The sequence below is a fragment of the Parus major genome, chromosome 3 (genome assembly GCF_001522545.3).
Source record: "Parus major isolate Abel chromosome 3, Parus_major1.1, whole genome shotgun sequence".
NCBI classification, from domain to species: domain Eukaryota; kingdom Metazoa; phylum Chordata; class Aves; order Passeriformes; family Paridae; genus Parus; species Parus major.
Genome location: NC_031770.1, coordinates 59,398,327 through 59,418,831, shown reverse-complemented (window position 1 = coordinate 59,418,831; position 20,505 = coordinate 59,398,327). Strand labels below are relative to the sequence as shown.

At 36.9% G+C, this 20,505-nt stretch overlaps 1 protein-coding gene across 3 annotated transcripts in view; it reads left to right on the top strand.

Annotated features, from left to right (window-relative positions):
• Positions 1-20,505, top strand: part of L3MBTL3 (L3MBTL histone methyl-lysine binding protein 3) — a 77,760-nt gene that overhangs the window by 36,931 nt on the left and 20,324 nt on the right. For all 3 annotated transcript variants that reach the window (XM_019006157.2, XM_033512804.1, XM_015623018.2), the window contains 5 exons: positions 8,660-8,736; positions 10,146-10,231; positions 12,375-12,485; positions 14,108-14,222; positions 17,408-17,510. In XM_019006157.2, the coding sequence (XP_018861702.1) occupies positions 8,660-8,736; positions 10,146-10,231; positions 12,375-12,485; positions 14,108-14,222; positions 17,408-17,510 (492 nt within the window). The remainder of the gene's footprint in view (positions 1-8,659; positions 8,737-10,145; positions 10,232-12,374; positions 12,486-14,107; positions 14,223-17,407; positions 17,511-20,505) is intronic.

Below are 20,505 nucleotides of genomic sequence, written 5' to 3'. Positions count from 1 at the left end.
AACTTTTGCTAGATTTTTAAGTATGGCCACCAAAGTAGGTCTCAGTGGCAGACCAAAGGAATTAATTTTCCCATGTGAGGTTGCATGTGAAAAATGCTGAGGTTGTGCTAAATGAGTGTTAGTGTGTGCTGCTGCATTTGGAGTTGTGGATTGATTTAAATTACATATTAATCTCTGAGGCTGATCTTTTCATTGGAGAATATAACCATGATAATGAGACTAAGTGTACTTGGAATTAGTTTTACTTATAATTGTAAATTGAAGGGAAAGCTGTAAGTATTCATAAGGTTCTTGATTTCACTTATGTTGAAACTGACCTAGTAGTTGTGTTCTGTAAAGGATCAGGATAGTGGCAAAACCTGATTTTAGTCCTCTGTGTTCTACATTCCAGTGGAAACTGAGCTCCTGCTATGCTGACCTGTGTTAGAGATGACCTTTTTGCGTGTTGTGTGGTGGAGGGGCTGTGTGTATCTATATAGGAAGGTCAGTGGATGGAGCAGAATGTACTAGGAGCATAAAGACAGTGAAGGAGATTGAGGTTGCTACAGTGCAGGTTTGTATTTGCACTTGGCTCTTCATTTGCTAGATGACTTGGAGCAATGTAGTTTACCTTACAGTCTTTGGAGAGTAAGTTACTGCAGAACAGGTAGAGCATTGTTGTGGATCCCTTTTATGGCCGGGGTTTGGCAGTGGCAACTTAATTGTATAGCTGAGCCTATAAAAATAAATGAAGAAAATTTTCTTCATTTGTATTTAATGATGACTTTGGTACTATGTCAATGAGAATGCCACAAAACTATAAAAGTAACTTCAAAACTTTGTGAGTCCATCTCTTCAAATAATAATTTTGTGGACAATGTGACAAATAAATGGAAGTAGAACTGAATTATTGAAGCAGTAGTGAACAGTCAGTTAAGTGAGGCCAAGAACTTGATATCAAGATAGTAGACCATACAAGTCAAAGACCAGAAAGATTAGTAATTATTTCCACAAAGAAGTAACACAAACCATACATTTTTCCTATAAAGCATCAGGAAACTGGGGACTGGGAAAACTTACTCTGAATATTTTGGTATTTGAATAATAGATACAACATTAGATATTGATATATCTAATAATAGATATGGCATTAATTAATAATCAAAATGGCAGTTAGGCAAAGCTTTTAGGGAAAACATAATGCAATATAACCCATAGTTTGTTTAGAGGTAGCATAGGTTTCTAAAATACTACACTCTATATAGCAGACATATACTGAATTTCAGACTTGTTTATGTTCCAATGGCAACAGGAGCTCTGTCCACCAATCTTTTCAGAGGAGAGAGAAGCAGCTTTTGAGTACATAACCAAGCTTTACATTTATAGTATTAATTATAGTTGTAGTATCCTGAAGTGGGTTTTCTGAATTGTATTTGTAGATACATGACATAAAAGGATATCTAAAGGATATCTTATCCTAAAGGATAAAGAAAATTTGAAGTAGAAAGCTTATAGGTTTGCCATTAGATTTTGAGAAATCATTGTATCTGTGTTTACACTAACGTCAAGCTTAAGTTTTGTTCTTTTGGTGAAATTGTGAAATACCTTTCTGGAAGCAGCAAGAAGATGCTCCTGGAAGTATTGTACATGGAAATTAAATTCTGAGTAATGTAGCCTACCTCTCAGCATTGTATTGCAAATAGTGAATGGAGGAAGAAGGAAAGAAAAAGGGAGAAAACAGTGGCAAATGAAAATAAGCAGTGGAGTGTCTGACCGAAAGAGAGCCTGAAAATGTAACCTGAATACATCCCACTTACATTTTTAATTTTAGATATCAGGTTTGTAAGGACCTTAAAATATCTTAGGTGCATGAATTTCATGTCTACCAACTGCTGTCTCTAACTAGAAATGAAAAGGTTTTTTGAGATTACCCAGAACTGAACCTCACAGTTTCCTTGTGCCTGCAAGTAAGTTTCAATCTCAGAATTATAATGAAGGTGAAATGCCTTATTTTGTGCATGTTGGTTATTTTTAAGCAAGTACCTCTTTTCTCTGTATACCTTATGTGTTTTATTTGGAGTAGACTGAACTTTGTCACTGAGGTTAAAATAACCTTTCCTATTTTTGGATACCTGAAGGAGAGTTGACTGATATTACTGACTTCAGGCAACAGAAATCCATTACCATCGCCTAAGGGTTTTTAGGCTCCAGGCTTTCAGCCTGAAGATTCTCTTCTTTACTTTCTTTCTGAGCATTAGAAAATACATTTTTGGTTCAAAGTAAGTACCCTGGCTAGAATTAGTCATTACAGCAGTTCTTTAATGCATGGTCATGCTACTTTCAGTGTATTATAAATCCTATTAAATTTTCCTTTGATAGTGGTTTTTAGATGGAACAAAATTGTCAAATTCAAAATTTTATTTAATGAAGGAGAATTTTGACCTATACAACGTAAGCCTTCAGGTCCTTTCCATCTGTTCATCTCTTTTGATGAAACATAATACTGCTTTGAAAGCTGAAGGCATTCTCGTTCAGTGAAACTTCTTAATTTTCATACTGTTGGCTGAACCTGGAAATAGCATTGGGAATCTTTAGGTATGTCAGAACTATGAATTAACTACAGGTCCATCCTATATTCCTCCATTCCCTTACATCAGTTTTGCTTACACACAGATTGATGTTGACTCATCTAACTAATTTTTTTTGTGGCCAAATGGAAACACAGCCAGAGTTTGTGAAAGAGGTGAAGCTGTTGCAGCTTGTTGCTGCCTGTCCACAGGAGAAGTGGTGCAATGGCTGTGCTGGACATACAGCATTCCCAGACTTGCTGCCTCAGGGAGCTCTGGGTGCCCTCACCTATCCTTGGTTTGGTCTGAACTTCCCCTGCAGAGAAAGTTGTAAAACTTGTAAGCTTTTGGGATCAGCTTACCTGGAGTGTGTTAAAATACAATGACCCATGCATCACTGACTGCTCTGTTCCTGTCTTGCACAGAAAAAATATTTCTGAAGCCTCCTGTGAAAATAAAATAGCTTTTGATTTTTGGAACCATTTTTTGATCTGTATGACTTTTGGAGCAGGCTGGGCTTCAGCTGTGAGACTAAGAGGCCAGCCCTGTTCGCTGTCAGTGCTTACTACTTTCCTAGCAGCCAAGTCCTTAAAAGTTGCACTCTGCTTGTTTCATTTTTGAGATTATTGACTTTTCTCCACTCTCTGTTTGAAAGGAACCATCTTTCTAGAGGGCTTATATTATGTCAAAAAGAAGATAAAAAAGTCTTAAAGAACCATGAGTCACAGTGCATGCTTTTAACTATTTAAATGGAAAATGAACCATTATCTGACCCTAAATTTCATGTGAATCACCACGCAGCTTTCTTATCAGACTTTAATTAGAAAATATGGTAATGTTTTATGGTAATGCTATACCACCTCTGGATGCATCCCATAACCTCCTGGATTGCGTTTTGAGAAGCTCTGAACTAAAATTATACCAGCTTTATACTTGTCAATGATGAAGTATTCTCAATTATGCACTAGATGGGGCTGCAGGATAGTTTTTATGTTTTTCTTCCTTTTTTGTTGCTCTGTTGGATGACTGACATGTCACAATCAAGAACTTGTCTAAGTAGCATTCTTGAGGGCATGTTGTTATTCATGGGTGTATGGGGCATGTGTGCATAACTGATTTTTTATAGATAATATTTTTGTTATGGTCTGTATCTACACTTATTAAAGTGAATATCAGAATATCAAAAGCTTTGTTTCCCAAAAGGGAAAATCAGAAATCATTTCAAAATATAAAATTATTATAACATATACACTTACTGTAAAAACAATGCTGACTATTTAATTTAAAAATCTGTCTGGAGCTTCAGGTGGAGACGTATTTAAGAAAATATTTTCCTGAAATATTTGGTATTAACTTTTTCGGCAGCAAGCTGAATCATCCATCTCTCTTGATCTAGTTAGGATGATCTGTATATGTGAAACAGTTTTTTGGGAAAAATTAGCAGGAGAGGTGAAAACGATGAGTAGAAGAATATTAAGTCGTCTTCCATGTGTGAGTCTCCACTGGGATGTGCCCTCCTGCTGTGAGTTAAGGACTATTGAACCTTACACGCATTCCTTTCATGCAAAGTGGTGCACACACACCAGGGAATCGTGTTGTCAGCTGCCCTCAGTTTTCCTTATTGCAGAGCTATTTCCTGGCCATTTTCATCCTGTAGCTCTGCCCTGCTTTGATGGTTTTTCTTTAGTTAAGATGTCCATAAATCAGCAAGCTGCCACTTGTCGTGTCCTTTTGCGTGGCTCTCTTACAGGTTCAGCTGGTGCACTCTGCTGCTTTTGGCTCCACTTCAGCTTTCTGGATTAGCTTCAGTTTCCAGTATGGATATTAGATTTCTTTTTCTGTCTGCATGTTCTCACACAATGGAAAGAATGGTTCACAAGTGACGTGGATGTGGGGACATTGTTAATCTTGTTTTATTAGTCGAGCATGCATTTGTCACATCCCTACTTCTCGGCAGAAGGTGGTGTTGGTGCTCTGCTGTGGTCCAGGGGTAGGTAGGTTTCGAGGTGCAAAATCCTTCAGCTCTTGCTAGTGTTGGTAACCTTTTTTGGCCTAGCAAGCATCCTCACAATTCATGGATCGTGTTTTATGAAGTGTGTGAGCTGTGTGATCTGTCTGCTGTTTGGAACAAAGGAGATAAAAAGCTGCGGGATGTGGCAAATTGATTGTGAAAGGTCAGCATAGCCTTTAACGTGTCCAGTTGACAACTCTTGGGCTTAATCTGATAGACTACTGTTGTTCTTCCAAACTAGATATATAACCATTAAAGAACAGACATTAAAGCATAATAGTTTTACTTTAAATTGTGTGTGGCTTTTACTGATCTCTACTTTACATTATTAAATAAACTGTTAGAAGCTAAAAGGCCTTGTAAAATCAGTAGGTGAAGATGGACTGTATGATCTGATTATGCTGGAACAAGGATCTTTCTTTTTCCTGAGTCCACCATGGTTGCAGAAGCTGCTTACAGGTGTGTCTGGAATGACTGGGGTTTTCTTTTAAAGCAAGTCAAAGTTTGTAGATGTTTCACAGTGCTATTTTGCAGTGCTGTTGAATTACAAGTTGCTTTGTGTTCCATGCTCACTGTAATGTCAGAGCATCTTCCAGGAATCCATCTTTGATAGCAACATTCCTTGGTTATTTGCTTCTTCTTGAATCTTCAAGACAAGAAGTGTGTGCAGTGGCATTCACTTTTCAGAGTTTTATTAAAATGTGTGTTCAGACATGTGCTTGAGAATTCAAACCAAACCAAATGCATTTAGGTTTGTCCTGATAAGTGTTTTTGCACATCTGCTTGATTAAGTATAATACTGATAATACCATAGTGATCCTGAGCATGGGAAGGTCTTGTTCCCAAATTTAACTTGGGAAATTTTGAAACTAATTTGTGAACTTTACTTCAAAACATTTTAGGAAGTAAGAGGCGATGTCTTTTCAGTGCAGAGGTATACCTCATACATGTAACACTCCAAGCATGAGAGGGATTGAAGAGAGGAGTGCTGCCCCACATTCTTGTTAGCTTCTCCTCAGAGTGACCATAAAGAGGAAAGAAGAAATCAGAGGAAGTGTGAAGGACTTGCCATTTTTCTCTTATTTTTGGGGGGCAAAACACTTCTAGGAGTCAGGTGCTGAGTTTTGACAGTGCTAAATTTCCACAAAAGGTCTCACTTCCTTTGCTTAATTTTATTGATGGCAACTTCGGTGATGTAGAGAGTACCTGGTGTGATATTATAAATACTACATACAGTATGGCTTTATATATTGTAGGAGGGCAAAAGATTTGTATTCATGAACTGAGTTAAATCCTTGGCTGTTGTCAGAGCCATTACAGAGTCTGTCAAAGGTAGGTTTTATCTGCTGGGAATTATCTGATTGGCATCATTACAAAGAAATACTAGCAGAACTGTTTCATACATATATATAGCCACAAGATAATGATATTATGTTGGCCAGTATTCTTCATCATTAGCGTTTCACTCTGTTTAGGTAGAAGGCAAGAGGAGTACTTGTTGTGAGACAATATTCTGAGGCACCCAGCCTGCATTTCTGTTGTTGAAGTTTATCTATACTGAGTTTTAGACATCATGTAAAATACTTCTCAGAATTTTAAAAAAAAAAAAAAAAAAATTTCTTTATTTTTCTTTTATGCGGTGAAGGTTCAAAACTGTGATGTGATATGGCCCAGGGTCCAGTCCACAATTTTTCTGTGCTGTGTTTCCTTTTTGCAATCCCTTAAGTATATTTGTGTTCCAGATCTGCAGACCTGGCATTTTAAACCTTAAGACTATGGAGTGCCTGTATAATTTACCTTTAGTTTCTTCTTCTCTCATGCACGGTTCATTTCACCCTTTTAGGTATTGCACATTATCAGCACGTGATATTTTGGAGGTATATACGTTAATATTGCTAATTAAGGGGACTTAATTAATTTGAACTTCCAGCATGCTAATACTTTCTGGGTAGGTACAGATGATGATTATTTTATAGCACTCACAGAGAGCCCCACATTGTTGGGTATTTTGCATTAGTAACTCGGGCTGAGGGAAAGTGGAGAGAATACCTGTTATTCTCCAGCCTAACGATGGAGACATTGACTTTGGAGAGGAATAAAACAGAAACTGGATCACGAGTGGTTTGGTGTTTTGCTCAGTAATTATTATATGAAGTATGTGTCTTCATGCATGGTTGCTCTCTGCTTGTCTTCTTTTCTCATCAAATATTTGAGAAGTGTTTGGAAAACACAGGAGGGAGACACAGTGTTTGAATCTAGACTATTGCTTGGCTGCTTAAGGTTGATTTCTTCATCTCTCCCTGGGGAGATGAAGAATGAAGGCCTTAGCTACTTCAGCTTACTTGGACTTCACTTTTTTGGCCTCACTGGCTCCTTGGAGTGAGTGGGACACTGAGCTCATGGCCACTGGAGAGATCAAAATGCTGGTTGAGGGTCTGCAGAAGAGAGAGTGGAGAGAGTAGTTGGAAATATTTAATGTCAGCTACTCAAATGCCTTTAGGGATAGGAAATAGTAGAGGAGTGTGGTAGTGCACTGTAATACTGAATTTATCTAATTAAAGAACAAATTAGGTGGGCCAGGCTCATAAGAGAAGCAAGGTCCTTAAGGGCAGATCTACATGGGTATTACATGGTTATAATATGAGTTTTATATTATGAGTTTTATTTATGCTTCTAAATAGAAGCAAACTGTGTGTTTGCACAGTGTAGTGCAGTGCCATGCAGAGTGATGCTGGTGATTTGTGTCAGCAGCATGTTTCTTAGTCATCCTGACTACATGAATACAATGTACTTTATTAAAAAAGAACTGTCAATTGTTCAGCCAACTCAAAAGCCATCAGGAAGTATCAATGCACACACAAGGATGGTGCATATTTCACAGCAGAGCCTGATAGCTTTTTACTTTTCCTGTAGATCTTCATTTTTGCCTTTACTAGTTATACTGAGTACTAATATGCTAATTATAATATATACATTATATATTATATACACTGTGTTTTATTGTTTAAAATGTGTTATGAAAGAATATCCTAATATGTAATAAAGACATATATATAGTTCTAGAAATAATAATTTAATATCGCAGAAGGCTTAAGCAGGTTTTCTCTTGTCTGCTTTTAGATCAGTTTTTTTACAGCGTGTGTCTCTTTTGTTTGTTTTCATAAGAGGACTTGATAGCCGGCACTCAGCTGCTGCTGTTGTCTGTGTGGTGTAACTGACCCAGTGAGCACAGTGAGAGCATCTCTCACTGCTTGAGACAGATGCCAGCACACATAGCTTACACTGCCTCTATTAGTATTCTGTGGCTCTTGTGGCCTGCCACAGGCAACAGCAGTAGTGCAGAATAGGATGCACTTGACAGAAAATATGGGAAGTTGTTAACCCTTTAAGTAAGAGAGCTTGATCTGACTTTTTGCGTCACTAATTTTATCATGTAATTGGGATTTGAGGCCTAAAATGCTTGTTTTGTAGGGTTTTTGGTGGTTTTTTTGTTGTTGTTGTTTGTTTGGTTTGGATTTTTGGTTTGGTCTTTTTTCAAAGTTTTTCTCAGACTTACATTGCTTATGTGCTGCTGGGTTACACTAACGTGTTTATATCTCCATTTAAGCCACTCAGAATCCAGTTTTGATTTTTTGCTTGCAATTGGCAGTGCATTGCAGTTATACATGATTTTCTCCTCCAGGTGCAACCTGGACCATTAATAAAGATCTTTAAGCTTTTGGTTTCAGATTTTGGTCTTGGCATTGCAAGACTTCCTCTGTCTTTGATGAGATTATGTTGTTGCAACTAGCCAACATGATTCTACCAAGAGTCTCTGCTTGTGAAATTTTCAGATCCAGCATCATAGCTTCTCTAAACCACTAATTTAAAGGACTTAACTTCCTTGATCTTCCAGCAAAATTGTAAATAAAGCCTTATGCTTGTATATGTGGTAACAAGCCTGTGTTAGACGTGTTCATGTCTTCAGGTTATGTTTGCAGTGTAAGTTGAAGTTGTGGGTCGTTTGGAATTTAAGTTCCTCTTGTAGGTCTCAGTTTGTAAGCATAACAGGTTGTCTGAAGAGCTGCATTTTCAGGCCCTTTTTTTTCTCCCCTTCCTCCAGGTGTGAGGCAGCTAGCCCACATATTCATCCTGTCGGATGGTGTAAAGAACATAAAAGAACTCTCATCACCCCACCAGGTTTGTATCTTGTACATGTCTGAAAGATTTAAGGTGGCTATAGTCAGCTAGCATTGCTAAAATTTACAATAAGCTTTCTATTACCTCTCCTGATTATTTTCTTTCTGTAATCAGGAATTGATATTTGCAGAGCGGTAAATTTTTTTTTACAGGACTTAATATATTGAAAATAGAAGTATAATAGATGTTAGGCATTAAGTATGCAAATATATACTGATTTAGTTAAGAGACATCTACTCACAAGATATATCCCTTGAAGTCTGAAGGAGTTTGTATTTTTGGCTGAATGGCTGACAAGTAATGTAAGACTCACATTCTGAAAATACTGATAAAGCAAATTCCAGGTGTGTGAGATCATTGCAGGAAAGAAACATTTTCATGTGAACTAAGTGTGCAAGGTAAAGGATTAATAAGAAAACTGCCTTACATGATCAAGGAATCAAACTTGGGTCTTCAAAATGAAGGAAAATGCTATGAGAGAGATGATAAAGAAGGAGGGAAGTATATTCATTGGTGTGAAACTTGAGACTGTTTTTCAGGACTGTTGTGTATGGCTGGATGACCTGAATGCCCTGTTGCAGAAGCTGGCATCTGGGATCAGAGAACATAGAAAGTTTTAATTGATTAAAACAGATTTCGACCAAAATTCTAATAGCCAGCAATCTTGAGAAGTTGTAAGCAATCTGTCTGTTAGGAGGTTAATTACAGCCTATTATTCAGCGAATCCCTTGTAAAACAAATTAGAATTGGTTTTGTTCTCTTCTAGCTTATGAATACTAATATTTAAATTTCAAGTTAAACTTCTGGTGCAGAGTAAAGGTGAAGGACAGGCACTGCCTTTTCTTTAACAGCCAAGCTGTCTTTGTGTTTCTTCCCTAGAGTGTTTATAAGCATGACATTTTCTGAGAAAGACAACATCTTCTTTGATGATGTCTGTAGATTATTCATAAATGTCCAGGGTATTATGTCAGAAATTTAGTTAAAAATTGCTCACTAAAAGAGTAACAAGTAGCCTGGTGTGATCAACTGTGGTACAAAGCTATCACTGATTAGAGTGCTTACCAGTGAATGACTGTTTGTTACCTGAATTAATTTCCTCAGTTAACTGGACAGATTTTTCCGGTCCACATTATTTATACTGCAGAGGGGATCACAGAATATTCTCATATCCAAAGCAATTGTGTACTAATAGCTACTCAGTAGTGTGTATGAGAGGATTGTTTACTCTTTTAACCTGTATGGTGAATTTATCAGAGACAATTTAGAAGAGCCTTTCTTGCAATTATTTTATAAGTCCAATGTATAAATCAAAATAGTATTATTAAAGTGCTAGGCACTCTGTAAATTAGGCATTACCTTAATTTTTTGCGCTGCTGTGCTTAATTTTGCTCATGTTTGTTCTGTGCCAGATTATCCACATGCTAAGCATTTTTCTTGGGAGAAGTATTTGGAAGAAACCAGTTCACTACCTGCACCTGCAAGGGCTTTTAAAGTGGTGAGAAAATGCTTAAACTTCTTTCATGCTTTTAAGTTCATGTAATTAATTTGTTTAAGAAGATAATACATATATGGTGTTCCTATATTTCCAAATGTGTCCAATTAATTAGTTGCATAATGGGTGGTTTATTTTTATGCAAGTTTGCAGTTCACTGTTAGAAATCAGATTATTATAAATAACTATTAATGTATTATTTTAATTATTATAAATGGGATTAGATGCTACAAATATATTACTAATGAGTGTAATTTGCTGTGGAAAATTACTGCGTACTTATTACAAATAATGAGATAGCTACTGAGTTGTGATAATGTATTTTGAAGATTTGTATTTCTGTACATTTTATATAGTGCAATAGATACCGTGTAAAATGAATGTAAGAAGTTACATCTGCTTGTCCCTCTAGTCCATTGTCTTGGATTTGTTTTCAGTGCCCCTTTGCAGGCCTTTTCTACTGCAAGCTTGCAACTAGGGCATGTGGGCAGCATTTACAGGCGGGTCCCCAGCTTAACTATGGTGTTTGTGGGCAATATCGTTTTCTTTTATCTTTGTACTTGTTAGTTTCTTTCAGTCATCCATCTTTTTGAGTTCTTAAGGATTCTGTGATGGTCACTACTACAGAAAGGAATACACAGTGGCTTGAGCTGGAAGGGACTTTAAATATCACATGGTTCCAATGCCACTGCCGTGGACAGGGACACCTTTCACTAGACCAGGTTTCTCAGAGCTCCATCCAGCCTGGCCTGGAACACTTCAAGGGGTTGGACATCCACAATTCTAGGCAACCTGTTCAAGTGCCCCATCACCCTCACAGTAAAGTATTGTTTCCTAATATCTAATCTAAACCTACTCTCTTTTGAGAGAAGTTTGAAATCTTTTCCCCTTGTCCTGTCACTACATGCCCTTGTAAAAAGGCCCCTCTCCATCTTTCTTGTAGGCTCCCTTTAGTACTGGAAGGCTGCCATTACCCCTAAGCTGATCACCCCTAAGCCATCTCTTTTCCAGGCTGAAAAAACCCAATTCTCTCAGGCTTTCCTCATAGGAGAGGTGCTCCATGCCTCTGATCATCTTGATTTACTGTTGGGAGCCGGCATTGGGTAGCCAGTAGCTCCCAGCCCTTGCCTCACAGCACACTGAAGCATGTTTGCCTCAGCTTTTCATATTAGGGATACTAATTCTCAACTTTGCTAAGAGCTGGATTAACAAAAGGCAAAATGTGGTGTTTGTAGCAGTTCCTGGGGTCAGTAGATTACCAGAGGTTATTAGTGACCTGTAGTTTATCACCCCAAGGTGTATCTGTTCTAGCAATGTTTCTCAATCTTACATTCTCTGCAGAAATACCCTGAGCAAGGATTAGGAAGCTACTTGATTATATAGCTGAGACAGTAACAGTGTTTTGTGTTGAATTATGGGAGAAAATTGAGTTCTTAAGCAGCAGCTGAAGGAAAAGCACCAATACTCTGAGAACTCCTAGAGTGACAGATACATTATTTTCCTAAAAGATTAGAGTAAGCCTCATAACTTGTCTTGTGAATATGTTCCTTTAAAATGGAAATAATTTTGCTTTAGTTTTCATAACTGCAGATGACAAACATAAAATCTGATACTCCTACCAAAGACACTAATATTGTCAAAATAATATTACAAACCCAGGCATTTGGTCCTGTTTGTTACTGTTATGCTGTGGATTAGTTATGTTTTCAGTAGGAAACTGAAAAGGGGTTTGATTCATGAAACAAAAATATATACCAGAAAGCACAACTATGTTTCCTGTAGACAATTTCATAGACATTTCAGGCAGCTGGTATGTAATGCTTAATTAAATACTGCAATGAAACCGTTGGCAAAAATCTCCAGGAAAACTTCTCTAGAGAATTTAGAAAAAAAAAAGCTGATTCAAACTGAAGATACCCATCCTTGGATGGTTTGAATCCAGTCCACTCCAGGAGAACCTGGAATCCCAAAGTAGTTACTTTGTTTCTCTATATTGAAAACAATAGTTTTAATTACTTGGATTTTTAGTAGAGGGAGGGCAGATTTGAAAAAATAAAGGCAGAAGGTTTTTGATGGATTATATATATTTTACAGCTGCATCAGATTTGAGGTTTTGTTGTTTCACACAGTATTGTTCCTCTTCTAGAAACCTTCTCATGGCTTTCAGAAAAACATGAAACTCGAAGTGGTTGACAAGAGAAATCCAGTATTTATCAGAGTAGCAACCATTGTAGATACGGATGACTACAGGATAAAAGTAAGTTTCTCTGTCTTATTGTATTATTCTGCTTAAGTAATTGATGATGATGTAGTAAAACCAAAATCCTACAGTTGTAAAATTAACCATGGAAAGAAATGAGTGGTATTGCTCTGTCCTGCTAAGCTTTTGCTCTTCCGTTTCACTAATTGATATATGTGTAATTCCTTTGAAATGGGTTGTTTTATTGTCCTCTTAAATACTTGTGCTGAGGTGGGTAGTTAGAGAGCAGAGTTGAATATATTGGAAAATTGTTTTGGGAATGGTTGATAGGAGACAATTGTCTATTCTATCAAGAAATGTGATTATTTAATATCAAGTGTCAAAGGGCTGCTTTGATATTTGTGTTAGGGACCATAAAATATTTGGTCTAGGTTAATTGAATCTGTCGCTATAAGTTTCCAAGGGGAAGAGAGAGATACATGTGAGATATGAAAGAGCCCTGATCTTTTGTCCTGTGTCAGTGATTTCTGAAATTCTGAGGTTTCTGTTAATTATGGGCTTTGGATTGGATTAAGCTAAGTAAACATATTTTTAATATGTTTTGCAGAAGTTGTGTACTTGAATTAATTTTCTTCCATTGTTCAAAACCAGTTTCCACTCTGAAGGCCTTCAGTGTTAGAATGGCTAACACATACCAGATACCAAATTAGAAATTAAGAATGTGTGTGTTTGCAGTTTGTACAGATTTACTAGGCATACCTGTTATTTCAAGTAGGAGGTGCAGCTGACATTTAATTTGGAATCATTTGAATTAACTGCTGGTAGAAAGTCATCAGAACTAGTATCTTCACACCTACACATTTTCTACTTCAAGTTGGACATACAAAATTGAAAAAAACAATAAAAATCCATCCCAAAATAAAGGAAAAAACCCCACCTTGCAGTCTAATGTATTAAATGACAGGATTTGTAACTTCTAGGGCACTAATTTGACTCTGTAGCATGAGTTGAAAGAGCTCTGTTTGTACGTGTCAGTGTGTACGTGCATCCACACATGTGCGTGTGAGACAGCCGAGGAATTTACTGGTACAGAGGTCATGCAAGATTTGAAGATATTTAGCTTCCATGTGAAAAAATGTGTGCATAACCCATACTGGTGCTGTCCTGCAAAGTCATGTGCTTCATCTTCTCTTCAGTTTCAACTCTTTATCCTCTATAGTCTGATTTTAGTAAAATTGTTGCTTGTATGATGGGGGATTGTTTGTTTTTTATAGATAAATTCCATTTTTTTAGTCCTTTGCATACTGCTCTGCTGTTCTTAAATCCAGCTCAAACAGGAGATTTAAAAACATTTGGATTTTTTTTGTTTTTTGAGAGATGAAAAAGGCAGAAATTCATGCTTAAATTTAACTATTAATGTGAGAACTGCATTATTCCTAGGATTTGAGCCTGATAGCACAGTAAACAACCATATGACATATGGTTGTTTACTCTTTACTTTAGTGAGAGTATGCCTGGGTCCAGAATGTAATGTACATGTATTTTCTGTGCAACTTAAATAGTTCTCTGAAAGTGACTTCTCTAGTGGACAAGTAATTTCTAGAGATTACTCAGGTAAACTCATTTTATGGAAAACTTTTCCTGATCTAAAATGCACTATTCTCCTTTTTGTATTTTAGGTTCATTTTGATGGCTGGGATAGTATTTATGATTATTGGACTGATGTTGACAGCCCTGATATCCATCCTGCAGGCTGGTGTACAAAAACTGGACACCCTCTTCAGCCCCCACTTAGTAAGGGAAACCACACTGTAATGTAATGACGGTAAAAGGCGTGTGTGCTGTCCTGTCTTTTTTCCCTGCCAGTGCCATTCAAAGAAGAGAAGCCACTAGGATATGCAGAATAATTGCAAATGTGACATTTAGTGCAAAATCAACAGTCAGTAATTAATCACTTTTTAGTAGATGGCTTTATTGACCCTTTCTGCAATGGAAATACAAGAACCACAGTCAAAACCAGAAGTAATGTAAAAGACCTCTTGTGTAAAATCCTGGCCTTCTCAAAGCCTGCACTGGAACTGCTGTGGCACTCAGTAGGGGTAGGGTATCACTCCTTTTGTTCACATCTCTCTTGACGGTTACTATGCCTTTTGCCTCAAAGGAGTGCACTGAGAAAGCACTGCTTTCAAATGCTGTGGCAAATCCTCAGAAGCAACTAATTTCTTTTTCTTCTTCAGCTGAGCAAAGAGGGATTAATGGTGCCCACTTTGGAGATAAATCTAATAGAAGCATGGTACCAGTAATAACACTGGATTTACCAGCTTGCCTTCACTGGGGGTTTTGGTTTATTTGTTGAGGAAGTGGAGAGGTTGCAGGGAGAAGAGACTTTTTGGTAAATACATCCCTGCCTAGGCCACTGTGTTTCTGGATAATGACAGCGAAATCACTTTAGCCAAACTTTGAGCAGATGAGTTTTTAAGTGAGTGCTCTTCTCTGAGATTGGTTTATATAGTGACTCTGGGGTATGGTTTACACAGTTGCTGAGTATTCACAGCTGTAACAAGGTCAGAAACAACTGTACTTGAAAAATAAGAAGTGCAGAGCAATGCCAAGTATTCAGAAAAAAATTAATGTAAAATAACAGATAAGTCACACACAGTGTGAATGTGTTACCTGAAAATCACAGTATCTCAATTCAATGTCTCTAAATGCCAAGAAGAAATGATTCCTATCCAGGGCGTGATCAGAGTATATTCATTAGTCTTCTGAGCACTCCAGCAGTAAAGTGATGACTGCCTGTTAGGAAGTTAATCATTCTGCCTTCAGAATCTGAATAGAGTGTCGTAAGTGCCAAAGAACAAAGTGAATAATGAGGAGAAGACAGGATGCTGCATATCTGCTTCTTAATCTGAGATGTGCTGTCCTGTGTGCTGAATGAGCAGCCCAGTGGGAAAAGAAATCTGTGGCCACATAAATTAGAATTGTATCATATGGCAAAAGAGCTGTATAAGGTTGCAACATTTCTATTATGTAAGATTGATACATAAATAAAAATCTTATGCTAGATATAAAATATGTAAATTCATCTTTTGGAGACATTAAAAGAAACGAGGTACTGGTGCCCATCACATATAACCTGCCATCTCCTCTAGGTGGTGGCTTAGGAGGCACTGTAGATCCCTTTTAGGATGTGACTGGTAGAAGTAACTTTCTGTTAAGCTACAAAAATTAAAATGCATGGTATGACAGGAGAAGAAGTTGACCATCCATGAAATAGGAAAAAAGTAATAAGCTGCATAAATACTTAAGAAATAGAATGATTACTGAATAAAATATTAATCCAACAATATGACTTTGTTTCATTGCCATGTAGAATATAATAAAAATTACTTCCAGGTAAGTTAAAAGGCATTTCCAGACTTTGCAAGGTATTCATGAGGAGACAAGAAAATATTTTGCAGGACAGTTTCTGCCTCAGTCAGTATGATAGGACTTTCAACTATGAGATCCAGGTCCCTGTCTTTCAGATTAGAAGCTTTGTGTGAATGCTGTGCAATGTTAGCAATATTAGTCTAGAGCAGTTACCAGTATTCATGAAGGATTATGACTTTTTTGATAGCAGTTAGGGAACTAAGAGCCAAATATTGGTGTTTATTTTAGTATTGTTTCACAGTGATGCAAACATCAGTTTTTCACATAAACATGGACAAGCAGTTGTAGCTCTTTTAAATTACATTTTTGAAGAGTTCAGATATTTTAAGTGAAGAGAGAACATTTACAGTGTTCTGTACAGTGTTCAGGGAGTTAATTTTTTCAAAATCAGAACATCAGTGAAGCAGGACTTTACAGAAACATCCCTATTCAGATAACTCTTCCTCTGAGTCCACTTACTTGCTACATTTTAAGCATGAGTTCTGCATAAATGTAGAGAAGGTGAAATTCCCTCTTCTCTCACCCATTACAGTCATTAAAGGCTATAGAAGTCTTTGGACTTCAGCGTAGTGATAGTTTATAATATTTGCAAAGCTGGAACATTTGGTGAAAAAAGCCTTTAGACTGCTCTAATTATACATAATCATTCTCTGTCTTTTGTTATCCATCTGCGAGAAAGAATTTTTCATCTGGAAAAATATTTGAATAGACCTTTTCATGTCTGTATTGTTATCTGTAGGAGCAAATACAAGTTCATGTGCTTTTCAAGAAGAACAGGTACTAGAGGGGGACAGTGCAGACTTGACAGAGGCACAGCAGGTGTTCCCAGGGTCATGTCCTGGAGCATGGCTGTCTCTCACTTGCTATGGAACTGTGGGTTTTATATTATATTTGCTTGGGCCTCAAAGCTCCTTTTGGCATGCATCCTTTAGTGTCTCTTCAGACATCATTGTTACAGGGTGCTGAAAATCAGATAGACACGTAAATTCAGAGAAGTGAAAATGTCAAAAATCTCCTGATGGCTTATTCCTTCTAGTAGTATTTTTGGCCTTGGTTTTCACTTTTTTTTTTTTTTTTTTTTTTTTTTTTTTTTCTTTTTTTTTTTTTTTTTTTTTTTTTTTTTTTTTTTACTGGAAAGCTTCAGTTAAAAATGTGTAAGGACAGTACACATTACAAACACATCCCTGTCTTCAGGAACAGAGATAGGATAACTTACTTTTTCTGTGCTCTTGCAAAACAGCCAGGTTCCAACTACATGTAGATAGTAGAAGAGGAATTTGATGTCATGCAGCTCCTCCAAGATTTGTGTTCTTTATATAGATGTAGTTCTGTTGTAGAGATTTTCTTGCGTGGAATGAAATTATTTCTCCTGTGGAGTAGCTTATTTAAATCTCCATCATGCTTTTACAGAATGTATTATTGAGGTATTTCTGTTTACTTATTTCTTCGTGCTTGTTACAATGCACTGGTATTTGTGCATATTTATATAGCTTTTAAATATTAGAAAATTTTTTTAAATCTCATTTGTAATTTCACCTGGTATGCAGGTCCCTTGGAATTGGTGGAAGCTTTAGAGCATGGAGGGTGTCCCACAGCAGGATGTAAGGGAGTTGGACACATTAAAAGAGCAAGACATATCGGCCATCATAGGTATGTTCTGTGAAATTGATTTTATTCTTTCAAATTGAGGGATGCTTGCAGATGGTTCTTTTAAATTGTTGCTCATAAGAAAACAGATCCAATCTGGAAAAAAATAGGAAATCTTGTAAACCTAAATATGCAGTTATTTCAGTTGCCATGGTGAGCATACTGAAATAAACATTAGCAATCTGTAACTTCATTTCGCCAGGGTGTGCTGAGATAAGATTTGTTGTATGTTACTTTTTGTCACAATTGGTAGATTCAGTTACTCTGTATTTCGTTCCTTTGAGGATTCCTCAGCTTGCTGTCCAGATTGCAAAATGTTATAGACAGATATTTATAAAGCAATAAATTTTGAACCTTTTGAAATATGAGGTCACTGATTTTATTATGGCTTGGATGTTTTTGTTCTGCTTGGTTGGTAAGGGTAAGGATTTGCTTGTTGGCTTGGAACAGTGCTAGAAAGGAAATTCCAATTGATGTGTTCCCAAAGGACAGCTTGCTGCTTCTGTTTAGTGTTTCTAGAGGTGCTTTGCTGGACGCCTTCTGAAGGGTAATTCAGAAATATGGACATCCCATCCTAGAGAGTAGTTCATATCAGCATGGGAGAATGGCATGTAGGGGACAGAGTGACAATGACCAAGTAAATGGGAAACATTTCCCAAGTTGAAATTGTATTTAAATAATATTTACAGTGTAAATCCAGACTGTTTCAGTAAGTGATGTACAAGTAATATAGTATGTTTATTTGAGAATGAAGCATCATAAATATAATCCTCTTACCTTTTTGCAAATTAGAGCTTCCAAAAGTTGTCATTTTTCCATTACATAGTCATAGAATTCTCAAATGTCGTATCACTTTGTTCTTCCTGCTGTCTCATATGGTTAGAGGACTGCTCTTTGATTATTTATCTGTACATTTTTCAAGTATCATCTTAAACTACCTTGATCCAAGAGTGAGCACTGCAATCTTTTTATGTTTTTGATGAGAGAATAATGTCCTGTTGGCTCAAATTATGCTAAAAGGTTTTGCTGGTGTATCATCATGTGTTAAGGTCCTGACTAATCTCTATCAAAGCTACTTGGCTAGCAAAACTCACTGTATTGCTACATGTTAGTATGCAAAAGGCACCCTCTGCTGCAAGTCCTTCCCTATCTGCAGCAGAAACATTGTTTGTGCTGTTAGGAGCAGAAGAGCTCCTGATGCTAGGACAACATTTATCCCCAGGAAGGGATGAAGCTAGGACAGCTCCAGTGACAAAACTTGTTGCGGTATGAATGAACCATGATGTTCATTCATATCACAGTGTGCCACAGCACTGTCTTTCAGATGATTCTCACCCTATTCCAGTTGTCTTTTTCAGTCTATGTCATTTTTCTTTGGTTTTTTGATTTGTTTTTTTTTGCCTCCCAGCTTCTCTACCTTTGCTTTTCAACTTTCCCTTTATTTCACTCAACAAGTAGGATAACTCCTTAAGCAGCCAAGTCAGTCCTTAAGAGGTTATTGTCTCTTACCGTACTGTAACCTTCTGTATTCATAGCATTAGTCCACTGCAAATGTGAACTGAACTAGATTTGCCTAAAAAGATTCCTGACTGCTTATCTGAAACCCATTTAATTTCATATTCAAGTAGACTTGCGCGTTCTGTGATTTATTATTGCATCTAATGTAGGAGACAATAAATTCCTATTCCTTACCAAGTGCTATATCAATTACTTAGAATCAGGTGGACATACCATGGGTTTCAGCCCAAAGTTGAAACTTAAAATAAGAAAAAAAAAGGAAGTGAATTTATCTGAAAAGTTTTTCATTTATGATCTCTCTAAATAAACACTGGCAATGAAAGTGCTAATGTTTGAGATGGAAGGGATGAGTAAGAGCTATATGTCTGTTTACTTTGTGTAGCCTTTGCTTTCATAGCTACATTTTCTGTGCTTTTTAGAGGTGGTTTTTCTTACTCATCCTGAATATTAAGAAAAGACACAAACTCATGGCATGTTATTGTGCTTTTTTTACTGTAGTCTAAGCAATCCTATTATTTGCACATTACCTGATAGTTCTAGGCTATAAAAATATAACCAAGGAGATTTTTTTGAACATAAGACAGATATTTGCTGTTTCATAGCAAGTATATTTTACTAGTAAGTATCTTATTCACTAGCTATTGATTTACCCTCTGTGATGATATTCCAGTTTTGTTCTTGAGTATTTCTGTGGAGAATAATGAGATTTGTTCTCATCTGGAGCCCACAAACTTGAGGGACCAAGTCTCCACAAAAATCCCAATGTTGTACCACCACTTTTTTCCTGAATTAACAAAGAGATTTTGAAATTTGTACGATTTTCCACATCAGGTTGCATTCCCATGGCTCTTTTATCTTGGCAACCTTGAAATGTATTTAACCATGCTTATCTTGTTTTTTGTGATGAGGTGCAACGCATAAATGCCTGTGTGCAGAAAAGATGATAATTTAAAATGCTAAGTAGTTCTGAAATAATTTTGAGAGCTTGTTCCTTAGGAATCAGATGAAAGCCTCGGTGATTAATTATATAGCAGCGCTAAAGCATTTACTTTTTGGAAAAGTTGATGCTACTAAGGACTTGGTATCTATCAACAGTTGATCTAGGGTTATGTGTGGCACAGCTGAAACAGCCTGATGTACAGATTGTTAGCATTATGCAGATCACCTGCATATTTATGATTGTGGATTTTATACCCTGATGTTTAATGCATGCAGTAATTCTCAAGTTCAAGCAGGAGCGTGAAGAGGTCGATTGTAAGGAGTTCATTAGTTTTGAGTCAGTTCTTAATAAGTAAAGATTTTTGTCAGAAACTTCAAACTTCCCATGCATTATGTGTAAGTTGAACTGAAATGACGTGGTAGAGGCTGTGTTCAAAGACATCACATGTTGTACAAACATGAAGCCTCAGATCAGCAGGAGATCACATCTGTTTGGTCAGTGTCTGCTGCAGTAATTGTCAGTTTTTTTAAGCCGGTCTCA